The following is a 15460-nucleotide window of genomic DNA, read 5'->3' on the forward strand; positions in this document are numbered from 1 at the left end:
CACTGCTGTTGATTAAATGCCAAAAAAAACATATGTTTTCCTCAAAACAAATGTTTTAAGTCACAGGTTCATTGAAAGATCTTTTCTGATGTTTGGCCACATATTCTGTTTCTGTTTTATTTTAGAGCGCCCCCTGTTTTATATCAGTAAAGCACATGTGACTGCAAACTAATGCCAGATTAAGCTAAAGTAAACATCTCTATGTTTATATGTGTGTATATATACATATATATATATAATGAATAGTGATGGGATGTTTGTCTGAGTTTGTCTGAATTAATGAGATATCTTCGATAAAAATTAAGACGCAATTAAGACACTTCAAAGTATGAGAAGCTTTCATTTTCTCATTGAGCGCTCAGTTTATTGGAAGTAAACATGAGCATGTAATTAGTTTGTAGCCAACAAGGAAATGCAGTCCAAATCATTCAAATATCTTCACAAACATCTTCATTAACTGCTGAATGTTCTTTGTTTTAACAGTGGCCAGCTCCACCATGTGAAGTGTTTAAAAAAAAAAGTCATTATTGTATAAATTAATTAAATGTTCCAAGCTCTAACTGGAGCGATTTTGAAACCCCAGGCAGTTTGAGTGACCTCTGCTGGTCACTTTGCACCAATCTGACTCCACCTGTGAAGGAGGAAAGGGCTATTTGCACAGCACATGCTGTATATTTAGGTAATATTTGCATTTTATTTGTCTGTTGTGTACGAATATAAGATTATAGAAAGCACAGCTACATTAAAATGTACTTTAATTTTAATGAATTGATATTGTCTCGAGTGTTTCCTGTTTGCTATCTGTGTTTGTGTGTATTTGTGGGGGGTGTCTGTTTTTATATGAAGTTTGATTGAGATAGACCCAAATTTAACAATCAGTATGTGAATCTTAGTGAACATTTCTGCTACATTTAGAAGGATTTAAAAAAACAATAATTTGATTCAAGAGTGAAGGTTTTTCTTTGGAAAATCATCATCCAGTACCTATGTCCAGAGGCAGAAAGTAATGATTCTATGATTGATATGATTTTTGTTTAAAGTACTTTACTGCTGCCATCTGCTGTTAGTTTTATGGGATATTATTTTTCTGCACAAAAATGACACAATACACCTCCCCAAATCTTCGTAAATGTCAAGTGTCAACAACATTTGGTTGTTGCCCTTTAATTTGTTGTGTTCCTTTAATGAAAAACTAGTTTAAAGTGTATATACGCTTGATTTTTTTTTTTGCTCTACACTTTAGAACTCCACCACTAAAAAAAATAACTTTTGACTTGGTCATTTTACTCAGATTGTTCTCATAACAGCATGACTGCACATGTGAAATGAATGTGGTCTTCTGATGCTTTGTACAGTCTCCAGTGGAACTTAGAGGAAAACAACGCAGGCCATTGTACTGTATATATAGTATATAGTGATGAATACAATGTATCCAATTTGACTTATGTTTCGCAAACAAACAATGTTGAATAAGTGGTAGTGATTTATTCAACCATTTGTGTTTTGTTTTCATACCATTACAATAGACAAAATACAAATAAAAACCAACATGATATGACATTCCACTGACAAAGAAAAACATTTTAACAAAATTAAAATAAAGTCAAGTGTTCATTAACTTAAAGGGATAGTTTGAGTTTTGTAAAGTGTTGCTGTGGAGGTGTTAACACATTAACAACACTGACTTCACTGACCGTGTCATTGGCTCTGAAAACATGGCTGCCAGCAGGAACAGAATGGAGGAAGCAGTGGATCAGTGTGGACTGATGTTGAATTGTTGATTTTCTCCATAGACTTTGGTGTGGAAGAGTTGGCAATTTACAAAGCAACACAAACTTCAGTTTCCGGTCAGAAAGAGGTTGCCTAACCCGGAGAAAAAGCAGGTAACATAATCTTAAGATATCAGACTTAAGCAAGAGTGAATTGCAATACGTGAAACCTTTGTTAGGGGCTTGAATCTCTTTTTCATTGTGTCCATGTTGGCAGTCATGTTTTCACTGAAATGGCAGCAGACCTAAGTCTTGACCGTAGAAGCTGATAATGTGTTAATACCTACTACCTTAAAAAACAAAAAGAAAAAAAACTGAACTATTCCTTTAAAGGTTACTAACCACTGATCACTAGCTTTTAGTTTTACGGGACAAAAACAAAATGCTGCAGAGACATTTCCACAGGGATCATGTCCCCCTGCAGTTAACTGTCTGCAGCTGTTCACTGACCATGTCAAATCTGTCATAGTCTGTGTCTGGGAAACATTTTTTCTATTTTCAACATCTTTAAAAAACAGACAAACTGTTGCTTCCTCTAGCCATCCAGTAGCTTCAGGATGCTTTCCCTCTCCTTCAGAGCTTTCCACGCCTGGTCCTTCTCCTTCTTGGTTGGAGTGCGCTTCTTCTGCCTAGCGGCCATGAGTCGGCGAAATCCCTCCATGACCTCGTTGTCGGACACCCGGACTCTCTGCCGCAGCTCCTGCTTACGCATCTCCTCTTTTGCCAACCTGCAAGCATCAGCAAATCAGTAGAGGTCGATCAGTAGAGGTTTCTTTTTCAATGACCAATAAAATAACAATAGTTAGAAAAAGACGACCAACGCTTAACGCTGCAATGATTCATCAATTACTGGATTAAATGTCAAGATATGATTATGATTAACATTATTATATTATATATATATAAAAATATATATTATAGACATTGATTAATTTGACTGTGACTCTAATTTTTCAGCTTCTTAAATGTGAATATTTTCTGGTTTATTTGCTCCATATAACAAAGTAATCATTAAAAGTTAATAATTTCATTTCATTTCCAGGTTTGAGGAACACCGATCAATATTTTATGGATCAAATACTTAATCGTGAAAATAACAGTTAGTTGCAGCCCTAACTTTCACCAAGGAAAAAAAACATACATACAACAAATATCAGTCAATGTCACAATATTACAAGATAATAACAAAAAAATATTCATGGAAAAACCTAACTGTAATGGTTGCATTGCTTAAAAATAGATTTCCAATTACCTAATGTCAATGACAACCTAAATTGGTAGTGCATCTGTTACCACAAGGTGGCAGCAGCAGCAAGAATTTCTTTAGTGGACTGCAAAGTACAGAAATGTACAAGGCCAATTCCAATTCCTATCTTTACCCTCAAGCTCAACCCTTAATCTTAACCCTAAATCTTAATCTTAAATGTTGAGGGTTATTTTGTCACTTAGAAATGGGACAACCCTTAAAGGGATACTTCACCGATTTGAATGTGGCTTTGTATTGCTAGAATAGCAGTAGTATTTTTTAGAAAATGTGCTTCCCTCCCTCAGTTTTTCACTGAGTTGTAAAAAAAATCTGTTTTCCCTTATCCAAATGTGCCCTACTGTGATGCAAAACGGGTCATTTGACTCACAGTAGGGCACATTTGGATAAGGGAAAACAGATTTTTTTACAATTCAGTGAAAAACTGAGGGAGGGAAGCACATTTTCTGAAAAATACTACTGCTATTCTAGCAATACAAAGCCACATTCAAATCGGTGAAGTATCCCTTTAAATGCAGATACGTCTTCAGACTGTAGGGGGCAGAATAACACGCTCATTTTTGAGATTGAGGGTTAAGCAAGAAATTGGAATTCACCCAATGTTTCATAAATGCAGCAGCAGCAGGTGTTTGGTTAAGTGACTGCATTTTTTTGCAGAAATAATTAAATTTACAAGGTTCCTTCAATGCATCTCATAGCTTTTGCATAGCATGACCTGGATGACTTGGAACCTTCACTGACATCTCCTAGCTGCTGCTATAAGCTCAACACCCTGTGGACTCTGCACAGTGTGTTTTCTCTGAGTGGAGAATTGCGTCACAGCCCATGATCTCACCTGAGCAGCTCCTGTTTGCGAGCTCTGTTGTGAGCACTCAAGGCTTTGAGCTCAGCTTGTCTCTTCTGTAATTCTGCCAGGACCTCGTCCTCCGAGTCTCCTCCTGGTCCTGGTCGCTCCTCAGAATCCAGCAGACCCTGGGCGACCAGCTCCTCTTTGATCCGTGCCTCCAGAGAACGTGTGTGAGGAACACTGGACAGAAATAAGGACAAGGGATCTGTGATATAACACACTTGAAAACATTGGGGTATGTGTTTTCCTACAAAAACATCCAAACAGAAGGCAGTGAGTCTCAGTCAGAAAGTCTCCGATGATTCATAAATTCACAAGCTGTGGCATAAATACCTAAAGGCTTTTCCTTGGCTTCGGGGAGATGTTCCAGCACCATCATTAGCATCCCTGCCTGCAATATCCGGTATAGGAGAATCCTCCATTGGAGAAATAATGTTCTCCTGAGAGAAAACAGAATGAACACAATGCAATTATAGTCACATATTTATGTTTTTGTATTTTAATGATAATTGTAGTTTTGAGTGCAAAAACTGGAAAATAAAATGAGGAGTCTGACCTCTACAAGAGCCTGGAGCAGACGCTGTGTGAGAGGACCAAAGGGACATCCGTCCTCTGGGGATTCATTCTGGGACTCAGACTTTTTCAGCAGTGAGTCCACATCTGAAGGAAATGGTGGTAAAATGACATTTCAGGCTTATTTTGAAGAGTGATGCATGAGGTACTGACACATAGTTGGTGCTGAACCAGCCTGACACACAGAAACTCGTTCTTAATGAAAACAAGTCTGACAGCGGGACAAAAAGAAAACATCTTCTTCGCATCACAGCACCAAAGTCCAGAGAGAAAATTTGCAATTTTGCATCATGGTACACAGGAGTTGTTGATCCCCTTGCTGCCTCCACCAGTAAGTATAAATGTGTTATTTTGTGACTTAAGTGTTTGAAATTATTAACTCAGTTTAAGCCAAGTGACACAAACTCACTGCACATAGAAGAGCAGCTTACAAACTTCAGTTTCCAGACTGAAGACATACATTTTTATCAAGTGAGCCTCAGGTTGGTTGTGGTGGTGCATGGAAAAAGTCAGCACTGACTATGTGTATGACTTGATACAACCACACCTGAACAAACATAAACTACCCCTTAGATATATACATGCATGTGTAGTTATAAGTGATACTAAGAGCAAATGAGCCAATTCTTCAGGTTTCTGCAGTCTTATCTCACCTTTAGCATCCAGCTCAGATAGTGGTCCTCCCATGAGGCTCTTCTTCTTGTCATTGGCTCGTGCTCCTTCTCTCTGCTCCTCTAAAAGATCCTCTTGAGCCCATCTCTGAGAGTAATGTTTACCCAGTGCTGGAATCTACAGTTAAATCAGACAGGACCAAAGCTCAGCTTTCTTCATCGCTATAAAAACAGTTTTTTTTGGTCAGAGCCAAATAAGGTGGAAGAAATAATACTTACTTTGAAATACTCGGCTTCATCCTCTGGGGGTTTCAGAAGCTCCTCTAGCAATCGTATTTCTTCATTTGTTATATCTGCACAATATGGCTCGACTGATGCCCAGAATCTAAGGATATGAAAAGTTGGAATGCAATGCAAAAATATCATGTCAGAAAAAATATAGTAGTAGTACATCACTTAAAGTGCATGTCATAATAAGAAAAACTCTCAGTGAGTATTACCAACAGTTTAATCAAGTATTTGAGAGTAACTGTACCCGCTCCTACATTACTGCATTTGGTTTGCTAGCGTTTGCAGAGATGATCCTCTCAACTCTTTTGTTTAATCTCCGATTAATGACTGTGATTCTTCCTTTAATTTCCTTTTTAAAGGTAACATATTATACCCTATTTCTTCAAGTTAACTTAGTTCCCTGGTGTTCTAATGAACATGTCTGTGACATGCTTTGGTCAAAATACCATAAGGATGAAGCACCACAGCAGTTCAATCACCCTGACAAAACAGCCCTGTTCAGAACGCTCAGTATAGTAGTATCTCTTTAGGTCCACCTTAAAAAAAAGTGAAACATAACTTAAGGGACATCAGCCAAAGAGGCTACTGGGAGATAACAGCAATCAGCATTTGCAAAAGTGATCATTTGCAGGCTCTAGCAAGCACATTGTGGACTTCCGGTTTTCAGATACCGTTGCCCTCGCAAGCACTCTTGTGTGTTTTATGGACAAAGCGGAGCTCTGCGAGACAACAATTCTGGGAATTTAGCACAATGTTGAGGTCCCAATGAGCCTGGAGGTCAAAATCATGTGTTTTATCTCCTGTACTTAGACTGAGGAGGACCACAAAAACATGAGTGAGTCATCGTTTTTCACACTTTGCCGACTGATAGGGCCCCCAGAGTCCAATATATAAGGATTTAAATGATTAAAAAGTTGATTTTGCATAATAGGTCCCCTTTAAACAAAGATTCACTGCATTCTTTGCAGGACTGACAGATGTGTGGTCCATACTCAAGTGTGGCACCAGAGTAGGGATGGGCTTGAGTATTCAATAATTTGCATGATTATAAAAAGTCAATCAGTTAAAAAGGTACAAAACGCATGTTTAATCAATGATTGCATTTATAAAAAAAAAAAACCTTTCTACTACAGTGATTATCTAATGTGTCACAAAGGGGCAGCAAACATTTAGTTAATCGACTTCATGTTTGTTTGAAGAATTGATGACATTTAAGATGGTCTCTGAATGCATCTTGTTTTAGCTCAACATGCTTTGAACCCTGCATTACTTTCACAAGATCTCATGTGCCACAGTTTAGAACATTTGACAAACAATACCATGGAATATATATAGTTTATATACATAATAGCAGCTTTGCTAGAAATGCCCATCCCTACTACAGAGAAGTATTTATAGTATGTGAAATAATATTTTATGATAATTTACAAAGGCAACCTATGTGTAACATGTAGTTTCTGCTTCGCAAAGATTTGAGATGTGTGAGACGCAGTCGGTCTGGTCCCTGTATTCCCTGTCTAAAAATAACCTGACTAATAATTTGGAGAAAACCCTGACTTAAAACAATGGTGTGAAACAATGAGAAGCAGAATGTGCTGACCTGTTGGGAGCATCATTTTTAGGAGTGCGGGGAATGTCTTGTGCGTCGTCTGTAAACTCATATTCTTGGACTTTAGCCTGCAGGTTTTTGGATTTGGGTCTGCCAGGGCCTGGACCTGGACCATGACTGCCTTTACCATCCAACTTTGGCTTCTTTGGTTTGTGGCGAGATGTGGCAGCAGGGTCCGGGTCTTTCCCCATCTTCAGAAAGCGCTTATCTCCCTTCTTGTCCTGCCAGTCTGTAAGGATCTGAAACACAGCAAAGGTTGGACTCAACACGAGCATGTAGTGGATGGAATCTACAGAGCAGCACTTCCTAAAATCTGTGACACCACATAAAACAAGTCCATCTGTGTCGAACCTGTCTCTGCTCCTCTAGGGCTCGGAGGCGGCGGCTGGCTGAGGACAGTAGCGTCTCCAGCTCCAGCTGCAGCGTGTCCAGCTCCTCGATGCCGATCCCATCGTCCTCTGAGCGGCCCAGCACAGCAGTGTAGCGCGGGCACACTTTGACATGTTCGACGGGCTTGAAGTCGTAGTATTTGAGCGGGGGACAGTCCTTCAGCTCACTCATGATGCTGTGAGACTGAGAACTGGCTCTTCCTGGACAAACTGATAGAAAACAGTGTGGTTAACAGCAGGAGGTGACGTAACACAGGAGATGAGTCCAGGACTTCAACATGACTGGATTGGGACTTGGATGTTGGAGATAGTCTTTTTCTGATTTTTAATTTGTATAGACTCAAATAATTTTGCAGAAGATATTGACAGCTATAATAATACCTTAACATTACACAGTTTCATGTGTCAGACACTGATGAGTTCAGAACTTTGGTGATTGAACTCCCGACTTTTTAGGCAACTTAGACTGAAACAATGAGGACTCGGATCTCAACTCGGACATTTCTTGGGTGACTCCAACTTGAAAACTGGGACTAGGGAATCAAATTGGATGTGAACTCTGGGGATGCAGGACCCCAGAGTTCTCCGACTGTGTCCTCAGCTTGAATCCAAACACAAATGACTTGAGACTCAACTTGGACTTTTCTACATTGGGGACAACATAGAAGACTCTGGAATCGATTGGGACTTGAACACAGGGGAAGCAGAACTGGACTCCAACTTAAATTTGGTGACTTGAACTCTAACACCAGGGACTCAACTCAGACTGGAGACTCTACTCAAAGACAAACACCGTGGATTCAGGACTGTAGCTGTTCTTAGGTAAATTGGACTCATTTACTAAGGACGTAGGACGTAATTGTTTAGACTTGAATTCTACTCAGACTCAGGCCGTTGGGACTCAGGGGCCGATTCATTTTTTTCGTGATGACTCACAACTCCACTCGACTGGGATTCGCCTACAACACAGCAGTGAACAGCTGCGGCTCTTACTCTCCGTTTACCTGCATCTCTCCATCACATACATAAACACGCACGCACGCGCAACCTCACACGTACACGCGCGTATGCTTCACCGAGAACGAGCACGGCAAGCTGGGCCCAAACTGCCCAAATGGCGTTTACACGTTAAAACTGGTCGTTAATATTCAAAGGATTCGCACACAAACGCTTAAAACACACGACATACATAGTTTCAAGGGTCGAACTGTTCAAACTTAATGCATAAATACGTATCTTTGAATGTTTAAGCGCAACGATATTTACCGTCAGTGCGTGGCGGCCATGATGGAAAAAACCATTGAGACGAGAGAAGGGGTGTGCAATAACGTGAAATACAATTAAACCTATAATCGACACGGTAAGAAATCTGATAACTAAATCACAAATGAAAACATAAAATGTGAATGGATATACGAATCAAACCACCATTGAAACAAACATGAACGATGGTGGATACGTAATTTAGCACGAAAGTAGCATCGCCGGAACAAACCATATTATATGAGGGCACAACGGATTCGGTCTGAATTCTTAATTTAGCATTTTAATTGTTTTGTGCGTGTAGAGAAATTGTGGTTTTATGTCTATTGTTTTATAACAAGCAGCAAAACATTACAATGATTCGTAAACCGACAGCCACTGAGCACTGGGTGTCTCCTGCTCACGGAAGGGAATGGGCGCATCCTATGGTATGCTCGTTTTATAAATCATACTCTCCACCCGGGCGGGGTAACAATAACTTCAAAAAGCAAGTGTTCGCGGTGAGATGGAAACCCCGCCCCCTTAAAGGATTAGTCAAATACAAAACGAATACTCCCCAACGATACTCGACTGTGTAGGATTTACGGAAGCGGAGTTCCAGGCGTGGCTGAGGAACTTCCGTCTTTGACAGCAGAAAAATGGTAAGTCTGCTTCACTAAACACGTATTTTATCTTTTATTTAATTATTCCGCTGTTGTCAAATGTCAACTATTGCTCAGTATAAGCCGTGTTTAGCTGGCTAGCTGAGTTTTTGTCAGAGAAAGGCGTTTGTGGTTGACTGCAGTGAGATAAGATTGACGGGCATCCTTCACAGGGTTTGCACTAAATGATTGAGTTGTGTTCGCTGTCTTTTCCTCTCCACTCGTTTTACCTCGTTACTTTGACTGTTTGCTCTTCAGAAAGATGTGTAGCTTTGACACAATAAGCAGGAATATATTTATTAGGTCAGTCATTTGTATGAGCTGCAGTCTCAGTCAGATAAAAGCCTCCTGTCCAATAAGATTTATTCAATCAAAATCAAATCGTATGTGACATATGTTCGTTTCCATTGGCAGAAAATACTTCCTTCTTCTTCTTTACAAAAAACTAAAACAATAACAAATAACTTAACTAAAATAACTAAAAAAGCATCTGAGTGTAAGTGGGTTGACTAACTCATTTATTATTTTGACGATCGATTAATCAGTTTTTCACACAATTTTGCAATTCAAATTGCAATTGCAAAAAGTTTTATTTGTTCTCTGTTTGCATGTGTATTTCTGAGGAATCACAAATGGGTTGCAACTAACGATTGTTAGCAAGTACTTGGGCCATAAAACGTGATTGGTGCTTTTTGTTGTTGTTATTATTATTATTATTATTATTATTATTATTATTATTTTTAATCTTTAATTATTTAATTATGATGTTCTCAAATGTCCACAAACCAAAATGACCCAGTTTCATTGTTAATTGGAGCAAAGAAATATCGAGGGATTTTATTATTATTATTATTATTATTATATTATTAGGTGCGCCTTTTTAACACGATGTATAATATAATATTGATTATCGTCCCATCCTGAGTTTTATGTTTATGAAACACACACAGATCAATACTTTTCTTAAACATTTGCTAAAGAACCGATTAATTTTATAAAGAAAATAATTTATAAAACTGTGAGAGGTTTTGGTGTAAATACCTTATTGCAGCATTTCTGGCATATATTGCAGTTTTGTTTGTGATGTTATTGTAGATTGAAAGCATAAGTGTATTTGGGTATTTCCTACAACCTCATGATACAATACTTATCACCATGCAGAGGCCATGATACAATACATATTGTGACATGCAGTTATTTTGAATAATGACCATTTTCTGCACAGAGTTTATGACAACAGCTGCTTCATTAACTTTAACAGTAAGTTTGAGGTATGCTCTACATGCATAGACAAGGTGTGCCTCATTACATTCTGCCATAAAGATATTTTAAGCCTGATTTAAAAAACCTCTAACACCGTCTCTGGCTGCATTTTTCACCCATGTTGATCTTGTTGTTCTCGTCCTCAGACAGCGACTCTGCGTCCCTACCTAAACGCTGTGAGGGCCACGCTACAGGCCGCCCTCTGCCTCGAGAACTTCTCCTCGCAGGTAGTGGAGCGTCACAACAAGCCAGAGGTGGAGGTCAGGTATGTTCAATAACATGTGATTGGAGACGCATCAGCTGGCTCTGCTTTGTCCTGTTTCTTTTGCCCTCGAGCTGTTTGAAGATCATCTGCATCTACACAAGTGTAGACGTGTGCAAACATGCATCAGAAAATCCAGGAGGAAAGAAGAACTTACACAAGCATGGACAAGGCTGTAAAATGAGCCCGCAGGGACGAGCTGTGGCCTGTTTGCATGTGTCCCTCCCTGCACAAAGATTAGGACTTTTTAAAAATGTCGTCATTATAAACTCAAATGATCTATAAGTGTGTTTCCATTAGTCCATTAAAACACCTGGATGGAAACACAGGAAATTAAAAAGAGTCTTGAAATGTTGAATTAATATTTACTATAATAATGAATTGAAGCAGCAACAAACAACACCTGATTTGCTTTACCCATTTGTGAACTATAATCCCAAAGATAAACCGCCTAGATGTCGCCACAGCAACCATCAAAAGCTATTTTATTTACAAGTTGCGTTTTGTTATCCTCTGACCCAGAATTTGATGCCACATATTATAAACTTTCTTTAACTGAAACTTTGATGGAAACGTAACATCTCTCTCTTGAGCACCGTGTATACTGTAAACATAATATTTGAAAACAAAGAAGATGCGTATGTTTTATTCATAACGGTTGGATTTTTCTGTGATAACAGGAGCAGTAAGGAGCTCCTGCTGCAGCCTGTGGTGATTAGCCGCAATGACAAGGAGAAGGTTCTCATTGAAGGATCCATTAACTCTGTCAGAGTCAGCATTGCTGTCAAACAGGTAAAAGAAAAAGTGGCAGGATTTTGGTGCCTTATCTGCTATGATATTGTTTTTTTGTGGCTAACAGTCAGAAATTAGGTTAGCTGATGGCTAATGTATGACGTAAACAAGATATTTACAGCATATACTGTATATTTGACCCGTTATGTTTGGCTTTCCCCCCTTTACACTAGTGTCTATCTCTACAATCAGAATTTTGTGCACTAATGCCTGAGTTTGTAATTTGTTATTTGTTATTTGTTGAATTCCCCCTCCCCTTCTGATAGCCATCAATAAATAAAATTAACTAGGAAAAAACATAATAAAATCCACTATAATAAGTTCACAGTAGCAGTAGTTACACATGCTAAGTATGCTGAGTATGTCAACAAATCAAATAAAAGAGGTTGTATAAACCAGTCCTAGAACTAAGTTTTCAAACTTTTATCCAGGCTGATGAGATCGAGAAGATCCTTTGCCACAAGTTCATGCGCTTCATGATGATGAGAGCGGAGAACTTCTTCATTCTGAGGAGGAAACCAGTCGAGGTAAGAGACTGTGGAGTGTGTAATCAGTTTTGTAGTTAATGTGAATATATTTGAAAAAATAAAAAGGAAGTGACAGAAGAGGACTTGATACAGGTCAGAGGAAGAAAATAAATAAAATGAGGAACACTGTCAAGTCTTTAAATGGCTGTTGACATCAGAAGTTCAGTTAATAGGGCTGCAACCATTCATTGGTTAAAAATGAATTGCCAATTGTTTGAGTATTTTTATAAGAATAATTATTACAAATGTCCTGAGAACATTTTCTGACATTTCATGGACCAAACAACTAATCCATTGTTGGGAAAAGATTCAGATTGGGAAAAAAAAATACCTTCACAATATTTTTTTACTTTTTTGTGAAGTGTGAAAACTGACTGTGTGCAGAGTGAGAAAGAAAAATAAGAAAAGCCGTGTGCTGTTTTTAACTTTTTATTGTACAGTGTTACTACAGTGTTATTATACTGTATATTATTTTATACTTTTCTTTTTCTAACCATGTCTTGTGAAGCTATTGCTCTGATTACCACAATAACTACAGTGATCTTTCCTGTAATTACTGATGCATTTGTCCGCTCACTCACTCACTTTGTGTCTGGCTGATTTCAGGGATATGATATTAGCTTCTTGATCACCAACTTCCACACGGAGCAGATGTACAAACACAAGCTGGTGGACTTTGTCATTCACTTCATGGAAGAGATCGACAAGGAGATCAGCGAGATGAAACTGTCCGTCAACGCCCGCGCCCGTATCGTCGCAGAGGAATTCCTGAAGAACGTAAGACTTTTTTTAACATGCATGTAAAAAAAATGTTAGACTTAACAGAGATATTTTCATTTCAATGCCAATTCTGCTTGGTTATGAAAGCGATTGTCACAGATGTAATGCTGCAAACTTTGAATCTGTAATTAAAAAGAATGTGGATATTCACATAGTTACTTACATTAATACACTTTGTATTTAATATGACCACAGAGTGCAAGTGTATAATGCAGTTGTAAAGAATAATTGAAACAAACCTTAAAAGCCAAGTTGAGTTTAAGAACATACAGCCAAAAAGCAACTGAGACTGTTTGATGTCATTGCCAAGTTCTCCAGCAGAGGGTGCTGTGAGCACAGATTGGCCTCTTTGCTCATCAGAACAGTGATCGGAAAAACCACAACATCTGAAAAGAGGCGTGTGGAAGTATTTCTGGGGCTACACCATTGATGACAAAGTAACAGACACATTTGGAGTCTTTGCTGTTAGCTTAGCTGTTAGCACGTGGAATATATAGTGGTCAAGTCTTGTGAGATTTGTGTAGAGTATACAGGAAATGGCTTATGAAAAGATCAGATATTGGATCTTTTTAAATGCATAATAGATTGAAGTTTTTTCTTGTTGTTTTTAGTTATTTTAAGCTATTTTGCAAGTCTGGTCGATTTTTCGCCTTTGTCTCTATGACGCTCCCCCTACAGTTTCGGAGTACATACATTTACAACACCTCTGTAAACATCCATCCATTGTCTACCGCCAAATTCAAGGACTTTTCAGGACACATTCCCTCAAATTCAAGAAGCAAATGCTGACACGGGTTAAGATGGGAGGGCAACTTCTAAGAGCAATGGTGTCCGCTTTTACTAATTTCCAGCACGCTCTTATTTCAAATTCATTGCAAGGATTTCAAGGACCCGAGTGAACCCTGCTCTGATGCTGTTAAATTAGGCTAACAAACAAATAATCAGAAATGGTGAAATGTAAAATAATGCTGTGCTGCTTTCTCCCCAGTTCTGATGACAGTTTGTCTGAACTCACATCGCTCCAAAGGCCAATCAGCATACGATGACGAGGACAAAAGGAGTGAACAGCCAATCAGCGAGGAGACGAGAGGATCGTGACTAATCCTGTGATGACACCCGTCTCACACGTCCCCAGTGGTTTCCTGTATTCACGAATATCAATGACTGTATATAATGAAATATTTACCAGTTTCATTTCCAGCCACGTAGAACAAATCCCCAGACAAAGGCGGGTCCTTAAAGTATTAATCGAGTTAATATCCGTGAATACAGGGACGAGGAGGACGTGCTGTCGCAAACATAACGGCCAGGTTCTTTTTTGTATTTTTGTCTGAAATGTTTGTTTGTTTGTTCTGTTGCTGTTGTTTCAAAGTAAAATCTCCTGGTTTCTCTGTTCAAGATTTAAAAGTCGTCTGCTTTTAAAGAGTCTGTAAAGACGCGACTAGAACTCATGTATGAAAATAATCAAAGATAATAAAAAGTCATTTGTTTTATACCTTTTGTTTGTTTTTACCTCTTTTTAAACACACTCAGTCCTGAGTGAGCGTTCTGCAGCCTTTACTATAAAAGGACTTGTTCTGCTTCTGGGGTTTTAGTCAGCACTTTGTGACGGTTTCACCTCAGACACGTTCGACTTGTTGTTTCAGCTGTGAGGAAGAGGAAGTCAGTGCAGCACACAGAGCTTTTTTATACCATGAATATATACCATTATTTATAACAACTTATCTGTAAGTCTGTCCTTCTGTCTTCAACTTCCCTTCTACATTTTTTGACGATTCAATCTGAATTCTTTGTGATGACTCATTAAATTAAATTATAAATGGTTTGTATTTATATAGTGTTTTTCTAGTCCTGATGGACACTTTTAAGAAAGCCACATCACTTAAAATGGGCAAAAGTGTATTTAAAAAAAAGAAAAAAAGAGTCATACTCATATCTCTGTCCAAACTAGATTAGACTAGATAGATTTAAACAAAATTGACAGTTTTTAGCATGATCAGACACTCTACATCCATCAGACTACAGATTTGATGGTAATTTAAATGCAACATGGTTTAGATGTGTTTATCTCAGCGACATCTTAACAGATCAGAATGAATTTTGTTAAGGTAAAGTTCTCCAGTGGCTCAAAATATAAAACACAGGTGACAACGTTTTTAAGCCATGGTGAAGATTTGTGTTCTCAGTGACCCTGTTTTACGATTAAATAGACAAAATAACCCAATTTCCCCATGTGGATTAATAAAGTAATCTGAACATTCTGAACATTGGTTCTCTTTCCTATGCTGCTCCTCACACTGAAAACACTTGGTGTTATTTTTGATTAACATTAAAAGCGCAGTTTGTAATTTCTGCCACTAGGAGTCTCTCAATCAAAAACGTGCAGCCCAACACCTTCAATATAAAAATAGATTTCTATGGATTTCTACGATAGATAGATAGATAGATAGATAGATAGATAGATAGATAGATAGATAGATAGATAGATAGATTGAATTCTCTTTAAATTCTCAATAGCTAAACATTCTCAAATGTTAAACACATTTTATGGGCCAAACAACCTATTGAAATGATCAATG

The 15460-nt window shown here is 38.3% G+C and overlaps 2 protein-coding genes across 2 annotated transcripts; one reads left to right on the top strand and one right to left on the bottom strand.

Moving 5' to 3' along the window:
• Positions 1 to 1612: 1612 nt before the first annotated feature.
• On the bottom strand, positions 1613 to 8632 carry tada3l (transcriptional adaptor 3-like). Its single transcript, XM_083892771.1, has 9 exons — positions 8620 to 8632; positions 7316 to 7563; positions 6956 to 7203; positions 5344 to 5449; positions 5107 to 5242; positions 4437 to 4540; positions 4214 to 4320; positions 3869 to 4060; positions 1613 to 2497 (listed from the first exon to the last, which is right to left on the bottom strand). Exons 2-9 carry the CDS (start codon positions 7523 to 7525, stop codon positions 2305 to 2307), a joined length of 1296 nt encoding a protein of 431 aa, XP_083748897.1. The 5' UTR covers positions 7526 to 7563; positions 8620 to 8632; the 3' UTR covers positions 1613 to 2304.
• Positions 8633 to 9190: 558 nt separating this feature from the next.
• On the top strand, positions 9191 to 14320 carry arpc4l (actin related protein 2/3 complex, subunit 4, like). The gene is made up of 6 exons (XM_083891910.1): positions 9191 to 9257; positions 10667 to 10785; positions 11463 to 11574; positions 12006 to 12101; positions 12708 to 12878; positions 13870 to 14320. The coding sequence occupies exons 1-6, from the start codon at positions 9255 to 9257 to the stop codon at positions 13873 to 13875; spliced, it is 507 nt and encodes a 168-aa protein (XP_083748036.1). The 5' UTR covers positions 9191 to 9254; the 3' UTR covers positions 13876 to 14320.
• Positions 14321 to 15460: the final 1140 nt, after the last annotated feature.

This window comes from Microchirus variegatus, assembly GCF_963457635.1.
Source record: "Microchirus variegatus genome assembly, chromosome: 7".
NCBI classification, from domain to species: domain Eukaryota; kingdom Metazoa; phylum Chordata; class Actinopteri; order Pleuronectiformes; family Soleidae; genus Microchirus; species Microchirus variegatus.